Source organism: Rhipicephalus microplus, chromosome 9 (genome assembly GCF_043290135.1).
Source record: "Rhipicephalus microplus isolate Deutch F79 chromosome 9, USDA_Rmic, whole genome shotgun sequence".
NCBI lineage: Eukaryota > Metazoa > Arthropoda > Arachnida > Ixodida > Ixodidae > Rhipicephalus > Rhipicephalus microplus.
This window is the reverse complement of record NC_134708.1, coordinates 21,727,252-21,749,015: the sequence shown is the minus strand read 5'-3', so window position 1 is coordinate 21,749,015 and position 21,764 is coordinate 21,727,252. Positions and strand designations below refer to the sequence as shown.

Sequence of the window (21,764 nt, the reverse complement as noted above, 5' to 3'; positions counted from 1 at the left end):
CTTTCTTTCTGCCTCTATATTTGCTTTCTTTCTGCGCAAAATCTTGCCTCTAGCAAGATTTTGCGCATTTTTACCATAGTGGTTGTGTGCAAAATTTATGTGAATAGGCAGCGACGTTGAACTATGGACTTGAATGCTGTTTCTATGTAAACGGAGAAATGGTATCGTAATGAAGTGGTACTGAATAAATGCATAAAAAAAAGTTGCCTTCTCTGTTTGTTTGATTCCCCTGTGAGGTCAGGTAACAATGCATTACAAACTATGTAAACACTTTGAGTGTGCCTAGTGCCAGTTCAGGCCGATTATCGAGAATGTATAGCTTGCATGTCAGTTCGCAAGCGTAGATAAGCTGGCGAATTCCAGCGATAACAAAACTGCTTATCGCATGCATTGCAGAACGCTCTGTATGAATGTCGATCTTGTCATTTTCCATCTTTGCCACTGCTAATCTACGTATGGTACATAGCACCCGCCAGCTACGGCTTCGTTCTCCCGCGTAGTAACAGGAACGGATCTGTGAGGGCATGCTTTCTCGTGGGTAAACTCTCAAAATAAGATTAGAATAATTTTCACGGTCACCGTGAATGGAACGGGGAGGCCCTGAAAATAACGGAGTCGACGAAAAGAAGGAGGGGGGGGGGAGGGAGATGAGTGTGTTTTGTATTTTCCTTTCGCAGCAGCAGCGCGCGGTGTGCTCTTTTCTTTCGCCCGTTGAACGGTTGCACCAGGCTGAACTTCTCGGGCCCCCATTTAAAGGCCCGACGGATGATTCACGCAGTCGCTTCTTTGTGCGCGACAGTCATCGGCGAACGACGCTGAAGCCGCCGATTTCGACGAAACCCCAAGAGTCGACGACGCGGACTCGGGAGGGAGGCAGAACTCTCTTGATGGATGTTGTGGAGCCCTCTCTGAGCTCCTCTTCACCACTGCGGCGGCTTCACGGTTCCCGTCGCCGTTGCGGCAGTCAGCGGCCGCGCTTTTGACTGTCGCCGAAGCCCGCCGTATCGAGGAGATCGCAATGGTGAGCTACTACTACTACTACTACATATGCTAATTTGTCTCTCTCGTTATGCGCGCCAGCCCCATGCAGCGCTCGCGCACAACATGCTGCCGAAGTTTCGTTCGTTATGAAGCGCAGAACGCACGCAAGGAGCACGAGGGCTAGCGCTGTTTCTTTCGCTTCGTGTTTTTTTTTTTTTTAATCGGTGATTTGCACGACCGTGGCGGGCACCGCGGTTTGAGTCTACGTTCATCTCCTGGCGGGGATGATTCACTGCCTTGGGCTACACTTCATGGGCGTCACCTTTGCGTCACCGAACATTTGATAGCACCTGTGTAGTGCGCGGTACGACAACTAGCAAAGGCGCGCAGCCGCGCTTTTTAACGAATGTTTCCGTCGTCACGGTGGCATTACACATGCTGTTAGCAAAACAACTGGACTCGGTGTTGCTCAGTTGCTCACGAGCGTTTGTTTCGCGCTTTTCCTATTCGTTACATTGCGTGAAACACGGAAAAAAAAAAAGCTTGCTAAACTCAACACACACGACAATGACGCAAGGGCGCTTAGGTTTCTGTTCTGTTCGGGGAAAAGCGCGCCGCACCGAAACTGGACGTGGCTTTATGGTGCTTGTAATTGTCGGCTGTGTTAATTCGTTAGCGCTGGCTTTTCATTTTTCACACGCGTGTCGCGGAAGTGCAAGGAGAGAAATCGACAATCGAGCGATCGCTCAAAAACTACATTTTTTTGTTTCTTTTTTGCGAGATTGGTACCCGTCTTGATACGTGATCGCCAATGGGAGTCCTGCATGGATGCGCGCGAATTTCTGGAAATGCGCATATTCGGGTTACGTACCGTAAGTAAACTACTTGAAAATCTGGCGCCCTGTCTCCTTTCGTTTCCTCCTTGCTCCGATTTGTGCCACACGTCTTTCGTTAAGGTATGCACCTATACTCGCCTAACGTTTCACTCGGCTGAAGGGTATGACAGCCGCTAATACATTTGTAGTGAAACTTTTCTGACTGTGAAACTAAAACATTTGATTACATTTCTTTTTTGTAAATGTGGAGCGATTCTCACGTGTACGCCACCACTTAACATGGAGTTAGACATGTACTTGGTTTTGCTGCGGACATACTCCAACTGATGCATCGTCTAACTCGTACAGTGATATCGACCTGGTAGGTGGCAGCGTAGCTTATCAATGAAAAGGCAGCTGCGGTTTGAAAGAACTGGCTGATGTAGACATTTTGAGAGATATTCGGTGTTTTCTTTTGTCTATAGTTCTCCTGTCAGATAAGCACACTACTCTATCAAACTTCTGTCTGTCTCATTTCTTCCAAGCTGCAATGTTCCTATCTGAAGAAATTATCATTTGCCTTTTTTTTTTTTCATATGTCTGTGCATTTTATTTGTACATTTATTCCTACGAATGTGCAGTTTTGCAAGTTCCAGGACGAGAACGCTAAGACGGCATCTTGTCAGCCCCATTAGTGGAACGCACCTGCAGTCTGTGTTTCATGTACCTTCTTTGCTCTGTTTATGTGTGGTTGAGCTGCTGTGCCAATATGAAGTACGACCAACTGGCCCAAGTCTCAGGCTTCCTATTGTCATTTTATTCATATGTTTAGACGTCCACTAATGGATTCAGACTTCTGAAGCCATTTAAAAATCAGAGGTGTGTTCAAACTGAGTTCGTAGTTACGAACAGTGCACGGAAAGGTGAGGCCGTAGAAATAGTTGGGTGGGGCACACCTGCCGTGTCTGACAACCGCTGTCAACTATAGTCTAAATCTTTCTGAATGAAATGCGGTTCTTAGAACAGGGTGTGTTATTTTAGCTTGTGTAAAGTAGCTGTGCTTTTCCATCTGATAATTTAACATGAAGCTCTTCCTATGAGTACAACTGAACCCTGTGATAGCAAAGTAGCATCAGGACAATAAATTAGTGTTATAATCAATATTCAATGTAATAGTAGACATAAATGTAGGATCCAAGAAATTGGCAGTCTCGTTCGTGCAAATATCCTAAGTACAAAAACGCAGTGTCACCAACCTTCTCCTTGGCACGAGTTTCTGAAGCTTTCTCGTTCTATTCACATGGTAGCTTATTTTGCAATTCTTTCGGACCATTAAACAGATGTGGTTGGCAATTTTCATTCAGTATTTATTTTGCTTTTTTATGCTACCTTCAGAGTATTAACCCTTGTGTGAAGAAACATTTCTTCGTTACACCAGGTATCATGTTGACCTTTGCAGTTTCATTATTTAAAAAAAGGAACTTAGATGAAGCTTGACCGACCAAAGCTGGCGTTTAGTTTGCTGTAACTTATAGTACGCTATACTATTGTTCGTTACAGCAAGGTTCAAATTTACTCGCTCTAAGCGCTCTCCATTCCTCAGCTCTCTTCAATGCTGGACACGCCAGCTGTATTTTCAATAGAGGTGAAAATGCTTGAGGCTTGCGTACTTAGATTTAGGTGCACGTAAAAAAAAAAAACAGATGGTCGAAGTTTGCAGAGCTCTCCACTACGGTGTCTCCCATATTCATTTAGTGGTTTTGGGGCGTTAAAGGGTCAGTAAACAACTTCGAGGTCCAAAGATTCTTATGTAGATAAATACATGCACTTTTGCTGTGTGAACATGCTGCTGCAAAAATATTGCCAATGCATGCTATAATAACGGAGTTACAGGGGTTAGAACATTTGTTTCACGGGCTTCAAATTTTTGCACAGCCTCGCCACTCTCTCTGTCATAGGGAAGGGGAAGGCGTAGCGTGTCGTTGTGACTCCGCCCACTTTGGCAACGTGGCACGACGTCGGCAACACGTCATCGGCGTGCAACCAATGACCGAGCAGGGCATACCCGGCACGAGCACGTGTCGTAACGATACGGCAGAAAACCCAGTTCGTGGAGCACCCCTCCCCTAGCGGTAAAGTAGCGAGATGCCTCTTCATCTCGGAGGCCTTCGTTCCGGCATTATTGCTTCTTCCCGCAGTCACGGGCTCTACGAAACGGCAGAGGGCAGAACAGGAAAATGAAAACGTGGACTGCATGGCCGAAACTGCATCACCGCAGAGCCAAGACTCTGTGTCATAGGGCAAAGAACCAATCGACGTGCTCAGTGGTATGTGAAGTTGCCCGTGGGCAAGCTTTCGTCACTGTGCGTGTACGAGGAGGATTGGTCAGGCGAAGGAAACAGGCGCAGGGTTGTTTTTCCTAATGGAGAGTCGGCACGCAGCGCTGTAGTATTCGGAAAATACGATCGTCACGGTCTACTGTACACGTTGTTGAGCTTGTTTGTGGGGTGGAACGAAAAAGTCCGAGCCTGTTTAGTTGCCCTTTAAACCCCATCACTTATTCCGATTATCAAAGAAGTTTTTTTCTGGCTAGCACGCTTATGCGAGATGGCCCCGTTCCCTCAAAGTTTGGCCACCGGAAACGTTCTTCGGTTGCTCGTGCTTTGTAGAAATAGCAAGATCAACAGGGAAAGGAAGCAAAGCAAGAACAACATTTTACAGCATGCAAACGAGACAAAAATGCCCAGAAACACAAAAGTATCTGAGGGCTTCAACCCCCTCCCTCTTCTGAAAATGTTTATCTTGTGGTAATACATAATATATAAACATGCATACATAAAGACGTGCACATTTACATGTAGTATTGCCTAATTGTTTTCAGGCAATTAGTGATTCCACTGACTAATCTCTGGAATCTTCAAGTTCAGTAACACCGAAAGTTGGGCGAGTTGGTGATTGTTCATGATTACAAAAAAGCAGCGCACGACGTTTTACACAAAGAGAGACGATAGGGACACCGCTGCACTCTCAACTAGTTTATTTCGTAAACGACCTTGGTTATTATACAACAAGACGGTGTACCACGTGCTACAATGACAACGTATTTTCTAAAAAGCCAACTTCGCAATCGCTCAAAGTAATCGATGCTTGGCTTATACAGTAATTTACAGCTGGTTATATAGCCCACTGTATATTTACAGCTGGTTATATAGCCCACTGGTTATATAGCCAGCTGTATATTATACAGTATACAGCTGGTTATATAGCCCACGATCTGAGAAGCCCCTGCTTAGCTATTCTTCCGGGCATTCAAAGACAGTTAAGAATGGCATAGCATTCTCTTGTCTCCGCGCTGCCTTGGCCAAATCTTGTCCCCACAAAGTTAATGATAGCTTCATCAGACAAGTAGATAGATTGGCTAGTGCGGGTTACGAAGAGCATGTTCTGCGCAGGACCGCACAGAAGTTGGTTCATCTTGTGCGCAAGAATATATCTTCGGAGCAGCCTCAAATTGAGAGGAATTATGAAGAAAGGAAAAAGAAATGTGTCTCCATACCCTATGCGCACAGTATATCACATAATCTAAAGAATGTAGGCAGCCGGTATGGCTTACAAGTTGTTTTTTCTGCACCTAACAAACTAGGAAAGATATGCGCTAGGCTAGATAGGAAGCGATTGACAAAAAAGGATAGGTGTCGGTGCCCTGTTAAGCACAGTGTTTTGTTTGTGGAGTGCAGAACCGCGGTGGTTTACTGTTTGCTCATGTCGTGTGGGAAAATGTACATCGGTCAAACAGGCCGGTGCATAAATACAAGGTTAACGGAGCACAAGAGAGCATTAGCTAATAATGCTTACTCGCACTTAAGACGGCATTGCTTAGAATGTGGCTGTTCCCCGCTGTTCTCTGAGACTAAAATTCTTTCCAGCCACAGAGATAAGATGACAAGGGAAGTGATCGAGGCCTTCCACATCGCAAAAAGAAAAGATTACTGTATAAGCCAAGCATCGATTACTTTGAGCGATTGCGAAGTTGGCTTTTTAGAAAATACGTTGTCATTGTAGCACGTGGTACACCGTCTTGTTGTATAATAACCAAGGTCGTTTACGAAATAAACTAGTTGAGAGTGCAGCGGTGTCCCTATCGTCTCTCTTTGTGTAAAACGTCGTGCGCTGCTTTTTTGTAATCAGGAATCTTCAAGCTTTAGGTATCCTCCAAAGAGCTGACTACGGGCCTCTGGAGGACTGATTTTCCAGCAATTAGATGTATAGTGCAAAGGGATATGTAGTATATCCCTTTGCACCAGACTTGTGTAATTTGATGCCAAGATTTTGGAGACTCAATTTAAAAGAAGTGGAAGGGTTCAAATAATTGATACTGTGTTTTACAGCAAGCAACTGTAATTACAGCGTAATTATCTAGCGATTGTGGTGCCAGTATTGCCACATTTCTTCATAAACTGAATTCAACGACCCACTCAAATTAGATGTGATAGTTATCTGCTGGCAGCCAGCATTCCTTAAAAGCTAAAAGAAGTGTCGAAATGTCCAACAGCTCGTTAAACATGGCACTACCTTCCCTAAAGTGGGCCTGTGTAGCAGAACATGTCAACCACAAGTGATGTGATATCAAGGAACTTTATGCAACAAGTATGTTTAATTTACCATTAGCTGAGTGTTTAAGTCACTTCCTTGTGCACAGGAATGGCAAGACCAAGTTGAGTCTTCCAATGAGGATGGCTTGCTCAAAAAGACATGTTTTGCAACCTGTACTTGTCATTTTGTTGCGGTGCAGCCGCTGAGCGCAGACTCTGGTGGGGTGAGGAAGCTGCTCCGGTCGGTGCTGGCCCGGTGCTGCTCCCTGACGCACCTGGTGGCCATCTTCGACGTGCTGGTCCTTCTGGTGGCGGTCATCTTCCAGGGCTCGACGCTCGATTTCTATCTGATCCAGCACAACCAGGGCTCGGTCGCCTGGTACTTCTGGTTCCTCGCAGACTTTCTCGTCCTCATTGGCATCATGTCGGCCGTCTTCCTGGCGCGCCGCCACTTCCGCCGGTTGGCGCTCTCTCCCGTAAGTGTTGAACTCCGCTGTAGCACGAGCATCGGCAAGGGTGGTGCAAAGAGGACACTTGCCCCCACAAGCCATGCCAGCACTCCCCCTCTGTGATGTAACGAGGGTTCACACTCCCTAAAGCGAAATCCAGCCCACACTCATGTTCTGTAGTAATACATGCATGCAAAGATTATGTGAAAGTTTTAATGAAAGAATCGTTCTTTTTTAAAATTAATTTTTAGGTCTTTGCACAGAGTTCTGATACTTCTATGGATTGCAAAACAAGTGAGTCTCTTGAACATGAAGGAGATTAATTTATAAAAACATAATATTGTTATGATGGAATGGGTTTATTTAACGGGGGGCTGATGAAAAAAGGGTTAAGGAGCAGTGCTACACTGGCACTACAGTCAAGAGTGACACCACCCGTCTATGGGAAGTCGAGGCCAAGAATTTGTTTTCATAATCCACATATATTAAACAATTTTTTTTAAGTAGCATCTCTTTCTAAATAAATTTTTGTTGTTACCAGGACTCATCAGCAACCTTGTACTTAACAACAATAACAACGAGAATACCTTTTATACAGACATTTAGAATGAGTGTGACTGTGCGCAGGACCAACCAGACGATGCCACGCCCGAGCCAGAACCGCCGCACCCGCTCCTGGGCCGCTTCCCACTGTGCTACCTGTCGTGGCTGCTGTACGCTCTGCTGCTGGTGGCCAAAGTGGTCCTGCTGTTTCGCATGGACGTGGCACAGAAACTGCAAGGTTGGTGTCTGCTGCGCTCTCTTATGCTGCGTTCTCGCTTGGACATTTACTGGCAACCGTGGGACAGAATCTGCTTTGGTGGTACTGGGATCCGCCAGAACAGCCCTTTCCGCACCGATTGGTCCCAGAACGATTATTTTGCGACACCCACCGCTGGTTTCTCTCACCGCAAATCAATAGAAGCGGGTCCCAAAAATTCGAAAAACAGCGGCAAGCTTGTATCGCGTTCATTGAAGCCCTTTGTAAGTACTGTTTTCTTTTCGATAAGCGCCAAGTCGCTGTTCTCACGAGTAGCTATAGATCTTGACCTACCCGTTCAAGTACCCTATGTTGTGACCTCACAGAAAGGGTAGTGTTATCTAGGTATGACCAAGCTTCTTTAGTGATTTTAGATATCGGTGAAACTTTGTGCTAAAGATGGACTTCATTATTTTTGACATTGTGGCAATTTTTCGACAGTTGCTGCTGCAGGAGCTTTACGGTACGCGATAGGAAAGTTTGTTTTGGGGAGGGGGGGGGGGGGGGGGGGGCTTCTTCCATGCGTGCGCATTGAAAATGTGGCTGTAAAGATAAGCCAACCAGAATTGTGTCATCTTCATATACGTCAGCACAGCTGCATTGCCCTCAGACGGAAGATTCCTGTTGCGCATTGATCCAAACTGACTGCGAGAGCATGCACTGGATTCTCAACTAAGGATCGAGACACTGAAGGATTTAGAGCTGGATTATAATATCAACCATATAAACAATCGTTAACAATCAAACAAACCAACAAATCTTCAAATGTGGCCTGGCCTCCATTATTAGCTTGAGCTGCATGCCATTGGTGGAGGTAATTACAGAGGCCACGCTTCAACAGCACTGCCGTTACAGATGATACGGCATCACAAAAACGTCATCGCATTCGCTTGAGGGTCTCCAGATGTTCGGCTGTCACTGCCACTGTTTTTTGTCAAGAAATGCTATTTGCATTCGCTCTTGAGAACTCGAACATCAATGGTTGAATTTAGCTCTCAACAAACTGATTGGACACTCTAAAGTAATTATCTTTAGAAAGCGCTGCAGCTTAAGAAGGCAGGAGAGGCCCTGCCCTGATGACTCAATTGTACGTGGCAGCCGATTGCCTTCGTAGCCATGAAAATAGTCCTGCTTGTGTAATTGGCGATGGTCTCTGACGGCGTTTTCACTGACCATACAGCTTATGGCATTTGTGACATTGGCGTCCATTGATGCAGGCTCGTTTTTATTCTCCTTTGAGGAGGAAATGACCCTGCCTTCTAAAGTTGCACCCGACTTTAACTACTTACCTTCTAAGGGCAACTCGTTACCTGCTTGTTCACGTAACTGGCAACTTTGGCACCGCCAATTTTTACACAGTAACCGTGATGTTTTTCCGTTATGACTGCCAGAGACATACAGCAATTTTAATGATATTCCTGAAGTTTTTAGCCTCATTCATCGCCTGGCTTGCTACTCCAGATGTCGAGTGATGACTACAATATGTACTATGATCACGGATACTCTGCTTCAGTGGCTCAAGTTGCATCTTGACCCTGTTCTTGGTGTTGTGTGCACACGCATGTCTCAATTCTTGTTGGTGATGATTGTAGAGGGCGCGTGATATTAATCACTCCAGTGTTGTTGGGTCTGGGGCGCGCTCGATGGTATTGGGTACATAAAGAATGTTGTACTAATAAACCGGGTCATTTGTGTTGGGAACGCGGAGCGTGGGTCTCGTTGCTGCGGTCCTAGAGCTTCGGCCTGCGTCCCTGGTTGCCTCTGCTTGAACGCGCCCACTGTGGTGTGAGAAGTGGGATCTCTGGTTCCTGCCTTCCGTCATGGCTAACAACGACGACATGGGTAACAACCATGCTCGCGTTCCCACTGGTAGGCTCACCACTCTTCCTGGTTTTACCCCGGCGGTCACCGGTCTTCCTGTTCCTGCCTTCACTCCTGCCAGTCTCCGGAGCCCACCTCCGTTTTTTTTCGACGATGCTGGCGAGTGGCTTCCCTGGCTACGACAGTTCGAGGACTACGCCTTCGCTACTGGCATGCACGCAACGCCGGACAAGCTGCGGGTTAGCACGCTCCTTTACTGCATGGGTCTCCAGGCATACGTCGTCCTCAGTTCCCTCATGTCCGACAAAGATGCTTACAAGTCTTGCGCAGAAGTCACCCGGTGGCTCACAAGCTACTTCATGCCCCCAGTAAACGAGTCGCTTCCACAAGGGGACGCAACGGCCCGGCGAGACAGTCGACAGTTTCTTCACGGCCCTGCGAAACATGGTATGCAAGTGTAATTCTCCGTCGCCAGCTGTCGAAGAGCGTCTTGTTCATGACCGTTTCATCGTGGGTTTGCTGGACTCTCTTGGACAAACTGAACCTCGAGCCTCTCCTTGAATGATGCACTCGTGCAAGCCCGTCAACACGAAGACGCGGAGTGCGAAAAGCAACGCCTGACCTTCGCTGCTGAGCAAACGCCGGCGGCGTCTCACGTCGACACGGCTGCTTCCCGTAAACGATCGCAGTGTCGTAGTGGATGACATGACAAACGAGACTCTGGCAAGAAGAGCCACGGCGGCGAGGCCTCGGAAGCTTCGAAAAGCAGTCGCATCGGGCAGTGCCAATTTTGCGGTCACGAGTTTCATTGACGGTCGGACTGCCCAGCTGCCAAAGCGATTTGTAGTCCCTACAAAAAATGAGGCCATGTAGCATTGGTATGTCGCTCGAAGCAGCGTCTAGGATCTGTGGAGCTACATGCCGTCGCGGCGGTGGCTCAGAACGGACGCTAAGTTGAAGTGCACGTCGACGGACACCCTCTTATCTTCAAAGTGGACTCCGGCGCCGACGTCTCGGTGGTTCCACGTACATTTCTTGTCTGTTCAGCCGAACTCGACAAGCCGCGTGACGAAGAACTTTTTGGGCCCAGCAAACAAGCTCTTAAGCTTCTTGGTACCTTTGCGCAGCTCTGTTTTGGCGGGGCAGGCAAATTAACAAACGACTATACGTCATCGAAGGTCTAGAGAAACGTCTTCTCGGCTATCTCGCCATCGTTGCCCTTGGCGTTGTCAAGTTTGTCGACACTGTCACGCCAGCTCAGCTGGAAACGCCGGCTCGAGACAAGCCTCCAGCCCTTTTCACCGGCCTTGGCACGTTCCCGGGAAAATACATGATCCGTATCAAGCCTGATGCGGTGCCGTACTCTCTCAGCACAGCCCGGCGCATTCCAATATCACTACGAAACGTAGTCGAAAAGGAGCTCAACAAAATGGAGCAGGGGGGTGTGATCCGGTGCATCGATGAACCGACGGATTGGTGTGCGGGTCTTGTCGTCCCGAAGCCAGCGAGAGGTTACTGGCTTTGTGTGGATTTAACCAAACTCAATCAAGTTGTCCTATGCGAACGCCACGTGCTTCCCACCGTTGACCAAACCCTCGGAATGCTCAGCGACGCCCGCATTTTTTTCGAAGTTGGACACAATTTCTGGTTGTCACCAAATACGCCTGGCGCGCGACTGCCAGAAGTATACGACATTTATCACACCATTTGGAACATACTGCTATTGCCGCCTCCCGTTCGGCATAACGTCAGCCACAGAGTACTTTCAACGTCAGATGTCTCGCCTGCTGGAAGGCATAACTGGTGTCGTTAATCTCATGGACGACATCCTCGTGTTCGGCTGCACCACAGAAGAGCAGAAGAGCATGACCAATGTCTCCAAGCAGTTCTCGATCGCCTCCAACAAGTGGGGTTCACCCTAAATGCTGCCAAGTGCAGTTTCGGCGTGATCAGCGTACGCTTCCCTTATGTCCTCGTAGGTGCAAACGGCATCTCTGCAGATCCAGAAAAAGTGGCGGCCATTCAGCGTATGCCAGCCCCTCAGTACATTCATGGCGTGCGGCGGTTCTTGGGTATGCTCAACCATGTGGGTAGCTTCCTCACAGGTCTCTCTCGGACAACTGCGCCAATCCGAAGTCTCCTGAACAAGACTGCTAGCTACATGGACGTGGGGACCAGCGCAAGTCTCGGCTTTTGAGAAGCTCAAGTCCATGCTGTCTTAAGACATTTGCCTCGCAAGGGCACTCCTGACAACGGTCTCCGCAGATGCCAGTTCCTTCAAGCTGGGTGCAGAGCTTCTTCAGGACCAGATTTCAGGTAATTGCCTACCAGTCGCATACGCCTCTCGTGCTCCAATTGAGACTGAACGAAGGTTAACAGGTTCGGCGAATTTTTTCGGGGTCTTCGCTTCACCCTCGAGACCGATCATAAGCCTTTGGTCAAGGTCCTTGGAACAGCGGACCTCGACCTCCTGCCACCCAGGATACAGCGTTTTCGTATCCGCCTCCTTCAGTACCAGTTCGACATCAAGTATGTGCCTGGGAAACAGTCGGCTACAGCTGATGCGCTTTCACGGGACACGGTCACCCAACTCCCAGAAACTCCAATCATTGACAAGGTCGAGCTGTATGTCCAAGAAGCGCTCCGTGCCATCCCTCACACTTTTGCGATCCTACTCGACGACTATCGAGCTCACCAGGCTACAGATTGGGCGTGCGCTTAGCTCAAGACTTACTGCCAGCAAGGATGGCCGCGGAAGCAGAATCTGCCCCTCAACATGGGCCAGTTTTGGGCTCGTCGTGCTGAGATAACTATCCACGACGGCCTTCTTCTCTGCTGTGGAAGCCTACTCGTGTCCACTTCTCTGCGCAAGTACGCTCTGTCCCTGATTCACGATGGGCACCTCCGAGTGGACTGCGGCCGCACCATCGCTAAGGGAGCTGTTTGGTGGCCAACCATGGCGAACCAGATCAAGACCATGGTCGAAAACTGCCCTGATTGCGACACCACGCGGGTCCTGCGAGCTGAGCCACTGCATCCTACCGTAACGCCTAGTAGCCCTTGGGAGCGGGTCGGGGCGGACATCTTTCATCACGACGGAGAAGATTACCTTTTCCTCGTCAACTACTACTCAAGGTACCTCAAAGTGCTGACCCTTGGCTCGACAACGTCCGCTGCGGTGATCTCCATCATTAAAAGTGTCTTTGCAAGACATGGTATCCCTGAGACACTTGTCAGCGACAATGGACCTCAATTTTCTTCGGTACAGTTCCGCGCCTTCTCCCAGAGTTACGGCTTCTCCTATGTCAACAGCAGTCCCAGGTACCCCCAGTTCAACGGTGAAGTCGAGCGCATGGTGCGTACGGTCAAGGAACTCTTCAAGAAGTCTCCGGACTGGCCCTTGGCTCTCCTGTCATGCCGCAAGACACCTGGCATTACCGGCTACAGCTCTGGTCAGCTGCTGATGGGACGCAGCCTCCGGACTCGCATTCCTGCTCCACAGGTCACACTTCTTCCCAAACCTTCTTGCGCTGCCGACTTAAACAGGCGCGACACGGCCCAACGTCGCCGCCAGTGTCAAGATTTCAACCGTCGGCACGCTGCGAAGGATTTACGTCCCCTGGTGGAGGGGGAGAGTGTGGATTCGGGACACATAGTGTGCGGGCACAGTGCTCAGCCCAGCGCAGCGCCCACGCTCCCATGTGGTACAGACGGATGCAGGGGCTCTTGTTTGCCACCGGAGACATTTGGTTCCTCAGCAGAGTCAACCATCGGTTGGAGTTGACTTCAGCAGCATCAGTCCACTACGAGAAGGATAGCCAACCCCGCTGCAGACTCCCACTCGCCCAGTGCCTGAGTGTAGCAGTCCTCCGCCGCCTGCTGATGTCGTTACCCCTCCACCAGCTGCCTCGCCACAGGTTCTCCCAGCTACCCCTTCAAGACCGCCACCATCGGGTGTGTGCACACGGTCAGGACGTAGCATCAGGCCTCCTGTGTGGCTGAACTTGTAGCGTACCGTAACACATCATTACGTTTCATACATGGTGATGTTACGGCCTGTATTGTTTTTGTTCATCTCGAAAGGGGGGATGTAGAGGGCGCATGATATTAATCACTCTAGTGTTGTTAGGTTTGGGGCGCCCTCTATGGTATTGGGTACATAAAGGATGATGTACTAATAAACAGGGTCGCTTGTGTTAGGAACGCAAAGCGTGCGTCTCGTTACTGTGGCCCTCGAGCTTTGGCCTGCGTCTCTGGCCGCCTCTGCTCAAACGTGCCCACTACAATGATGGCAGGTATGGCAAAACAGACTAGTGTTGCGTGATGTTGTGAATGAATGCTGTTGCAATTGAAGCCATTCACATACATGACAAACCCTGTTGCTATTGTTGTGCGCAGATGACAACGTGTATGGCTCCCAGTTTCTCAAGGCAGTGGTGGCGGTGGCGGCCGTGGTCTTTCTGCTGCTCGTCGAGAGTCACAACGAGGCGGGCGCCAGCTCGGAGCAGCGCACCTACCTGCACTCGCTGTGCACGGGCACCACCTTCGAGGTGCTGGACAGCGTCACCTTCCTGGGGCTGCTGTTCCCCAACGAGACCCACCTGGCGCTGACGTACCCGCTCGAGAACGCCGTGCTCGCGCTCACATGTGTCAACTTTGTGCTGCCCAGTAAGTGCTGCTTGTTTTATCGTCTCTTAAGCTACTGGGAAGTTGATTAGGGCAGTGGTTCTCAAATGGGGGTCCACGACACCCTTTCTCAAAAAAAAAAAAAAGAAATAATAATAATAAAGTGCTCGTTTGGAGGTACACTATCTTCTCTGACGGTGGCCTTTCTGAATTTTGGTAAGCTTTAACACATTACAGTCTTGCACATTTTTTATGAGATGGCAGGATAGCTTTGTTGCAGTTTTCTACGGCATATGCACACGAAGATACTTTTTCTAGGCCTGCATGTTTGAAAAGCAAAGCTAGAAACTAATGTCCCTTCTTGTGTTTTCCGCCAGCTAGGTTAAGTAACGCCAACTCGTCCTTTCCCTTTACACCAGTCTCCAGCCCAGCGGAAGCGTAAGTGCCGCCATGATGTTTCTGCTGCTTTTCCGGTTCATCCACCCTCCCATGGAGGAAGGAAAGCATACTCAAGACAGCACTTGTGGAACGAAGAAAGAAATATTTACTTTCTCGTCCGTGCACATGCGTGTGCAGGAGCAAGGTGGAAGGAAATGGCTCAACAACTTCTTTTCGGAGCTTTGGGACCGGAACTAGGCGACGGTGGCGGAACAATAGTTGACGCTGCTTAGAAAAGCGGAAGTAGACGCGATGGAGGGGCTTTACTGGAAACAGGTTGATTGTGGTTGCAGACCACGCAACTTATTGACAAGTCGTTGAGGTAGAATTTGCGTGGCGCTCGAGTCTGACCATATCTTGTTAGGAAGAAACAAAAGGCACGGGTTTTATGCTGCATGTTGTATTAATTTATGACCCCCCCCCCACCCACTTCCTTTTACTCTCACTGCAAGTGGTTCCTCATTACTTATTGCACATGTCCTCAAGGCGTCCCCGTAACATCCATAGCTGAGAATCACTGTATTAGGGCATGCAAATTCAGTTCTTGCCATCTCAATCGTCGTTTTCTTGCCAAAAAAATTTGATCGCAGAGTACAGAATAGCGCAATTTCTACCTTGCTACGTGTGTTATTATAGTGATACCGACGTGTAACACCTAGAACAGTCTAGTCTGCAGTACTCTTTCATGAACACTATTTTGTCTAACCTAATGAAATCGACAGACAGTGATGAAAGCAAGGAAAGTGTAGAGGATTACTTGCATGGTCTAACTGTAATGTAGTAATTATGATATTAATCTAATGAAACTAAAGTGGATGAAAAGATAACTTGCCACTGGTACACTGGCAAGTACTGAATTGAAAACCTCCGGACAACACGCCTGAATCTCTACCATTTGAAGTGGAGCCAGTGCCACTCGTAGCCACGATGTTATGTGTGGAACACTTCTTCTTGGCTAGGTGGCTAAGGCTCACATGTTTTCGAGCACAGAAATACTCGATGAAGTAAATGGGGAGGACAACTACCACTGTCACTCTTGTTGGAGCATCGGAGGATGCGTTATCCAAAGGTTGTAGGTTCAGCCGAAGCCGGCAGCAAGTTGTCTTTTCATCCACATTAGTTCCTTTACATTTATACCTTATTATCACAGGGGCGTGGCCACAGCCTGTGCAATGCAGAAGTAGCTTTCCACCATTATCCTATTGTTGTCACATTGAATCTGTAACTTTTTTCATGTTAAAAGATCAATCTCTACACGTGCGTTTTTTTTTTTGTTCACCATTTGGTATTCAATTTTCATCTGCGCAGCCCTCGCCCTTTTCAAGTTGAGCCAGTGCGAGTTTGGCCAGCTGCCGCGTCCCCTCGGTCTCAAGCTGCTCTACAAGGTCTTGCACATGTGCCTCATCAACGTGCCCTACCTGGGCATACGCATTTACCTCTGGAGTTTCTTCGGCCACGACGTCTCGCTCTTCCTTATCAAGAACCTGCTTGGCATCTACTCCGCGCTGCGCACGCTCATCCCCGAGCTGCGCCTCTACATCTTTCTTCTCTCCAACCGGCGTCGAAGCCACACCTGCATCGCCGCCGATCCCATCGAGCTCAAGGTCATCTGCGAAAAGGACGACCGGCACGGGGACAACGATGGGGTGCCCGGCCGATCGGTCGGGAATGTGCTCTAGCCCAGACGTGAGTGCTGTGACTTCCTCGGACACGAATGACGTCGTGCGCTTTTGACATGCCTAACCGAATCAGACTCGTGTTGGTGTGTTGTCTTGTGCCTCCGTTGAAGACGCTGTGGACGCCACACCTTATTTTCTGAGCGTGCCAGCCTAAAGAGTGTTTTTTATTTGTTTACTCAATATGGGTTTGCGAGTGACACCGTCGGCTCAAACGTACATATTTCGCTGGTTTCTCGAATCACGAATTGCTCGATGTGTAAAAAAGAGGAAAGAAAGAACAGCCTCAAAACGAAAAGGAAGGTGTCCCTACCAGTCATGAGCGCCACACCGAGATTCGAGAATCGCGGAGGTGAGTGGACACTGCCGCTTACATCACTGGAGATTTGAAACTGCGTCAACAATGAAACCCTAGCAAGTGGGGCCCAGCTTCAAGACTGCTCCATCGTTCTCAAACCTGGCCCATGTTCAGGTGCTTGGCATTTTGATGCAAGAGCACCTGCCGGCTACTTAATGTACAATCTCGTCTTGGGAAGTCCAGCCCGAATGTTGCGTGACCTCTCCGCTTCTGAAGACTGCAGTTTCGCGTTTCGCTCTCATGCCGAGGAAAGTATGGGTACGTAGTTCTGGTCGCACGCGGAGCGACCCGTAGGTTGCTTCGACGACTGCTCACCGATCAAAGCTACCGGGCCACAGCGCAGCATTACCTCTCGGCAGCTTGTGCAAGTGCGGTTTGTTCATTTGTTGAGCTTCGGCTTATTGCAGCTTCTCTCCAGATGCTGCAGTACCTTCTCATAACTGCGACATGTATTTTATCTTTTTTCTTCATCGTTGAGAAATGCTTAGTAAGCCTGTTGTGTATGTGATTGCACCTTTTGTACAGAACAACAGCACTCGTGAATCTCCTCACCCTAGTGCATTGAAGCTCAGTGCCAACTGTGGCAGATTATTGGTATTGTATCAACATATTGAGGACATCTAGCTAAGACATGGTTAGTTCAGCACGCTACGGTAAAACTTCAGTGATCGATTGTGGACTGCCGGGGCTATTGCTATCGCAAATTGCTGAAGAGCTGGTATCACTAAGAACAACTCTGAAGGCATTTTCCTTTATTTAATGATGCATACTTTGGAATGCTGTCAATCAAATTTTGTGAAGTAATTTCATGCCAGTATGGGGCAGCTTTATTGATGTGTCTTGCTTGAACAGATGCTGAACCTGAAATCTTTATCACCTTCACGGTAGTAGGCATGCAGACTTGGGCAATGACTCTTTTGTTTGTTTTTTTATGCGCAAGCCAGGGATGGTCATCGTTATAAGAAAAAAACCGATGCTGCTCGAAGTGCTAAAGAGGTTCCTGAATGATAGAAGTGAAAAGGAAATTGTTAGAGCAGCCATGTAAAGTTATTTAGAGTCATAAACTAGCTGATCGAGCTTATCAGAAGTTGGTATGCACTTCTCCAGTGTGATTATCCAGCAGCTTTTGCCAAAAAATTCCAGAATTTTGAACGACATGCTCAACTTACACTGGCTTTGCCTGACGTGAGGTTTCCAAACACCCCCTCGTCTATTTCTTTAATTCAAGGAATTCCACTCTTACATTCCAGGGATTGCTGCAAAACAGCCGTGCATTTTCAAACTAATTAGTGTTTGACTGGGCAACTATGCCAACTTCAAGCTCAAGCATTTGTGTACAGTGAATGCCAAGCCAGGGCTGCTTTTCTCTTGGACATTGTCACGTAGTCCTGGTTCGATCGACATCTCTGAAGCCCAACTCAAGGAGATAAAATAGATGTGACGACATCAAGCCGCTGAACAATCTCGTTAACATATGTGACCGGTGCAAGCCCTGGTATTTGTCGAAGACCCCTCACAAAACAGCAGTATTTTTAGCCTTTCAGATGCTAGCTGTTGATGCTATATTGCAGAGGGCAGAAGCATGTTTTTTTTTTTTTTTCAGCAGTGTTGAAGCATCGCTAACGGCTGTTACTTGACAGCACAAGTTGTTTATTTGTACAGCTATACAGTTGCTGTCTTTGTATATGTGTTTTAAAACAAAGTCTTAGTCATTTGTTTCGTAAGAATGCCACTGTGAAGCTTGTATCTTAGGTCGCTGAAGTTTACGGGACACGTACTGAAGGGCTGAATTGCCGGGATGACTGATCATGTAACTTTGCGAGAGACAGCAGAACATTAACCAATGACACAGATGTGGCATTGCGTCTATTCTTTTCTGTACTGTTCTCATGTGCTTTTAAAAATGGTCTCTACGGAATAACATGTCCAAGCATGTGCTGTTTCTACCCAAAAGCCTCAAGCTCGCTGCTCGTGTCAAAGGCTCCCTGACCCAGACACAACAGTCCCTTGAAACCATGTCCCGTAAACTTTTGCGGCATTCCTGTATGCCTGAGAACTCATTGCCCAAATAGCACTGTTGGCTTTATGGGAGTACTTTTGTAAGTGCTTTCTACTGAGCGGCTACAAATCTAAGAGTTGAATGCATCACGGTGTATTTGAGGTCCTGTGTATTTGCACAAATTTCGAATTTCATATGGTGTGGCATACTGACGCCTAGATCTACTTCTCTGACGTGTTGCCTCTCGCATAGGCATGATGTATACTGTACAAGTGTTTTGAGACGAGTGTGATAGTGCACATACATTTGGGAAAAATGCAGGGCAGCGGGGGTGAAGCTTTAGTGAGTAGCAATGTCCCATGCTGTGATGTCATGCATTCGCTGCGTGTGATGAGACTTTGTACGCATTCTGTTATGGAATGCTCGGCCTCGCTGAATGCAATTGGTTGAGGCACGCAAAAAATATCACAAATGGGACGTTTTCATGAGCCTCGATTACACATTACTGACATATAAACGTCGCGAATGGGTCACTTGCCGTAAGCGTCGTTTTTGCGACATTTACGCCAAACATTAACGTCATGAATGTGAGGCGACCGGTCAAGGCTAATGCAAATGCCACATAACGTGATGAGTAGATCACTTGGCGTAAGCATCATGCTCGTGGCATTTATGAGAAGCGATTCCGTCACAAATGTGACAATGATTGTGAACCCCAGCCTATTCTGTGCACTGAAGAGTGATCATTCTGTTGTGAAATGCGCACAAGATTGCCCTGTAGGCATTCATTCACGGCAGATGCATTCCACTTTCACAGCTGCAGCTAATGTCTGGCAATTAACTTAACTAAACTGATAGGCGCCCCTGTCACTGCTGCTTGCAGTAGGATACTCAAGCGTAGACTAGCACTGACGAGCGTCATTGGCACCGTAAAGCTTACGGGACGCATGAAATGTCGTAGTTGTTTTGTCTGTTGTCCCGTCTCAGTCACTGCATGTTTTGCACTCACCGAGAGCCAGTAGGACAGCATTGAAGCGATCAAAAACCTTGCCGAACATTCGTCCACGTTTTATGTACCTGCACAGACGGACAGTTGGTGTTGCACAGTTTGTCACAATGTTTATGGACGCTTAAGAGCACCTAAAAGAGCCTCTGAAACAAAGTGTTTTAATACGCAGTCTCGAGATTGTACAGTGTTTTGCGGATTCTCTTACAGGCATGCTGGCAGTGTTCTTTTATGGAAGTCGCAACACGAGGGCACATAATTTTACCTAACAGGCCAAGTGCGTACATCGTCACGAAGTTGGGTCGTGGCCGTAACAGTGGTGAAGTCGCAAGCACGTGACAATATGTGCTTTTCACCTTTGAGGATATGCTAACTGTTGATGAAATTTAAGGGAAACACTGCTTTTTAAAAAAATTTATGTTATGCCACCTGTGAAAGCTGCCAGTCATGTTCCTGCGTAGCTTGCAAGAAAACTGAGCTTTTATTGCTCAAGGTGCAGAAGTATCAAAGGTACAGCATGATCTGTATATACAGTGCTCACGGGATTAAATTAAACTTCAAAACTTCAGTTACATCAAATGGTATGTCTAAATACTCAAGAACTTCCTGTAGTTACAAATTTGCATGTGCTAAAGGTGATATCAGCTTTGTTGCAAGTGCGCGAGCTAACGTTACGCTGGTGTGATACAAACCGATACTGCGGAAGCAAAAGTTACTTTACGCATTAGCTGTAATTTGTTACGTTTTCTTCTGTGAGCATTGTACTTGTTGAAAGAATTGTACCTGATCGCACACTTGTCTAACAGCGTGAAGTTATATGGACAGGACATAAGGATTACTGATAAAGATTCAGTTACTTTGGCTTTGCAGGTAGCCCCTCATTAGCTCGTGTGGCTCTTTCAATCTTTGGGTTCGAGCCGTGCTCTTCGTAGCGTACATGCAGCTTTCATTGCGTCCATTGCTCATTGAAAAGTGTCTCACTAATCCTTAAAGAGTGCTCAGGAATTCTATGCTTCCTTAGTGGTTTTTTTTTTTTTTGTTTTTCCTTTTTTGCGGACTATGACTTCAGCCATACATTCGCGAGAGATTTGAGCAGGAAATTCGAACAATGGAGAGGAAAGATTCAGAACATCTACATGATTTAGTCATTCTTGTTTATCATCCGGGACCTTTGAGGTGTCTGTTACGAAATCGATGTGCAGTGAAGTGAAAGCTACAGGACACACAAAGGTACTTCATAGCATGCACTAATTACGAAGTTTCATGCTTAACTTATATTGCTGGTAGATATTGCAAGTGCTGCGTGAAGATTTGTAGATTTTTTGGCATCCTAAAGAACTGCCTGTTACACATTCCTTTATGGTTTTTTTTACGTGAGAAGTATTGACAGCAAAGTGGAAAGTGAATTGATATGTGCTAGATCTGCTGCTATCAGCACTTCGTTGAACTTGGTGCCCACCATAGCATTCTTTGCATTGCAAAGAGTTTTCAAGTGTAAGTATTCGTCACCCAGACACAAAGTCGCAAACAAATGGCTGTTCTGTCTTAATTACCCAAAAAACATTACCTAGAAACGGAGCAGTTGGAGAAATGCCAAACTCGGATGCCAAAGACAAAAATAACGTCGGAAATATTGTGTGCGTATGTGAAGCATTTATTGCTCATTTTACGGCGTTGTTTCACGTTTAATAAAGGTTGCCCTAAACCACGCTTTCACGTCTGTGCTTTAATCGGCAGTCTTTCTCCCCTGCGCCTTTACCACTGAGTCTTATTTGCGCCGCTTAAGACTCGCAACCCATTCACTCATATGATGCTACGTTCGAGCAGTTTTTAACAGCAAAGTGCATAAAACAAACAAACAAAAAACCTCCCACCAAACGACGGTTCGGTCATCAACGATTGGCGACGAACCGGCCATAAGAAGTACCGTTAGAACTGTCGACTTGAAAATAACACTGGGCGCTACCTTGGTGCGTGTGCAACTGCAAGTAAGCGGAGTAATTCACAGTCCGACACCACATCATCCTCTCCTTGAAATGAGGATGCTGGGTCCTACGCGTAACCCATGTGGTGTCGTAACGCAACAAGAAGCACCGGAGACAAAATAACATTGACATTTTTCAATCAAGGTAGTTCACGTTTCAAACGCCAGGGGGACAAGAAATCTCCACTTAAATACCCAATCAGAACGCGTCCCGAGCACA

The 21,764-nt window shown here is 47.4% G+C and overlaps 1 protein-coding gene and 1 pseudogene across 1 annotated transcript; both read left to right on the top strand.

Moving 5' to 3' along the window:
* The first annotated feature begins 769 nt into the window (after positions 1-769).
* LOC119163592 (transmembrane protein 121B) lies at positions 770-16,416 on the top strand. Its single transcript, XM_037415621.2, has 5 exons — positions 770-1,021; positions 6,589-6,864; positions 7,465-7,618; positions 13,856-14,125; positions 15,830-16,416. Exons 1-5 carry the CDS (start codon positions 1,019-1,021, stop codon positions 16,198-16,200), a joined length of 1,074 nt encoding a protein of 357 aa, XP_037271518.1. The 5' UTR covers positions 770-1,018; the 3' UTR covers positions 16,201-16,416.
* LOC142771597 (uncharacterized) lies at positions 12,810-13,550 on the top strand (annotated as a pseudogene).
* Positions 16,417-21,764: the final 5,348 nt, after the last annotated feature.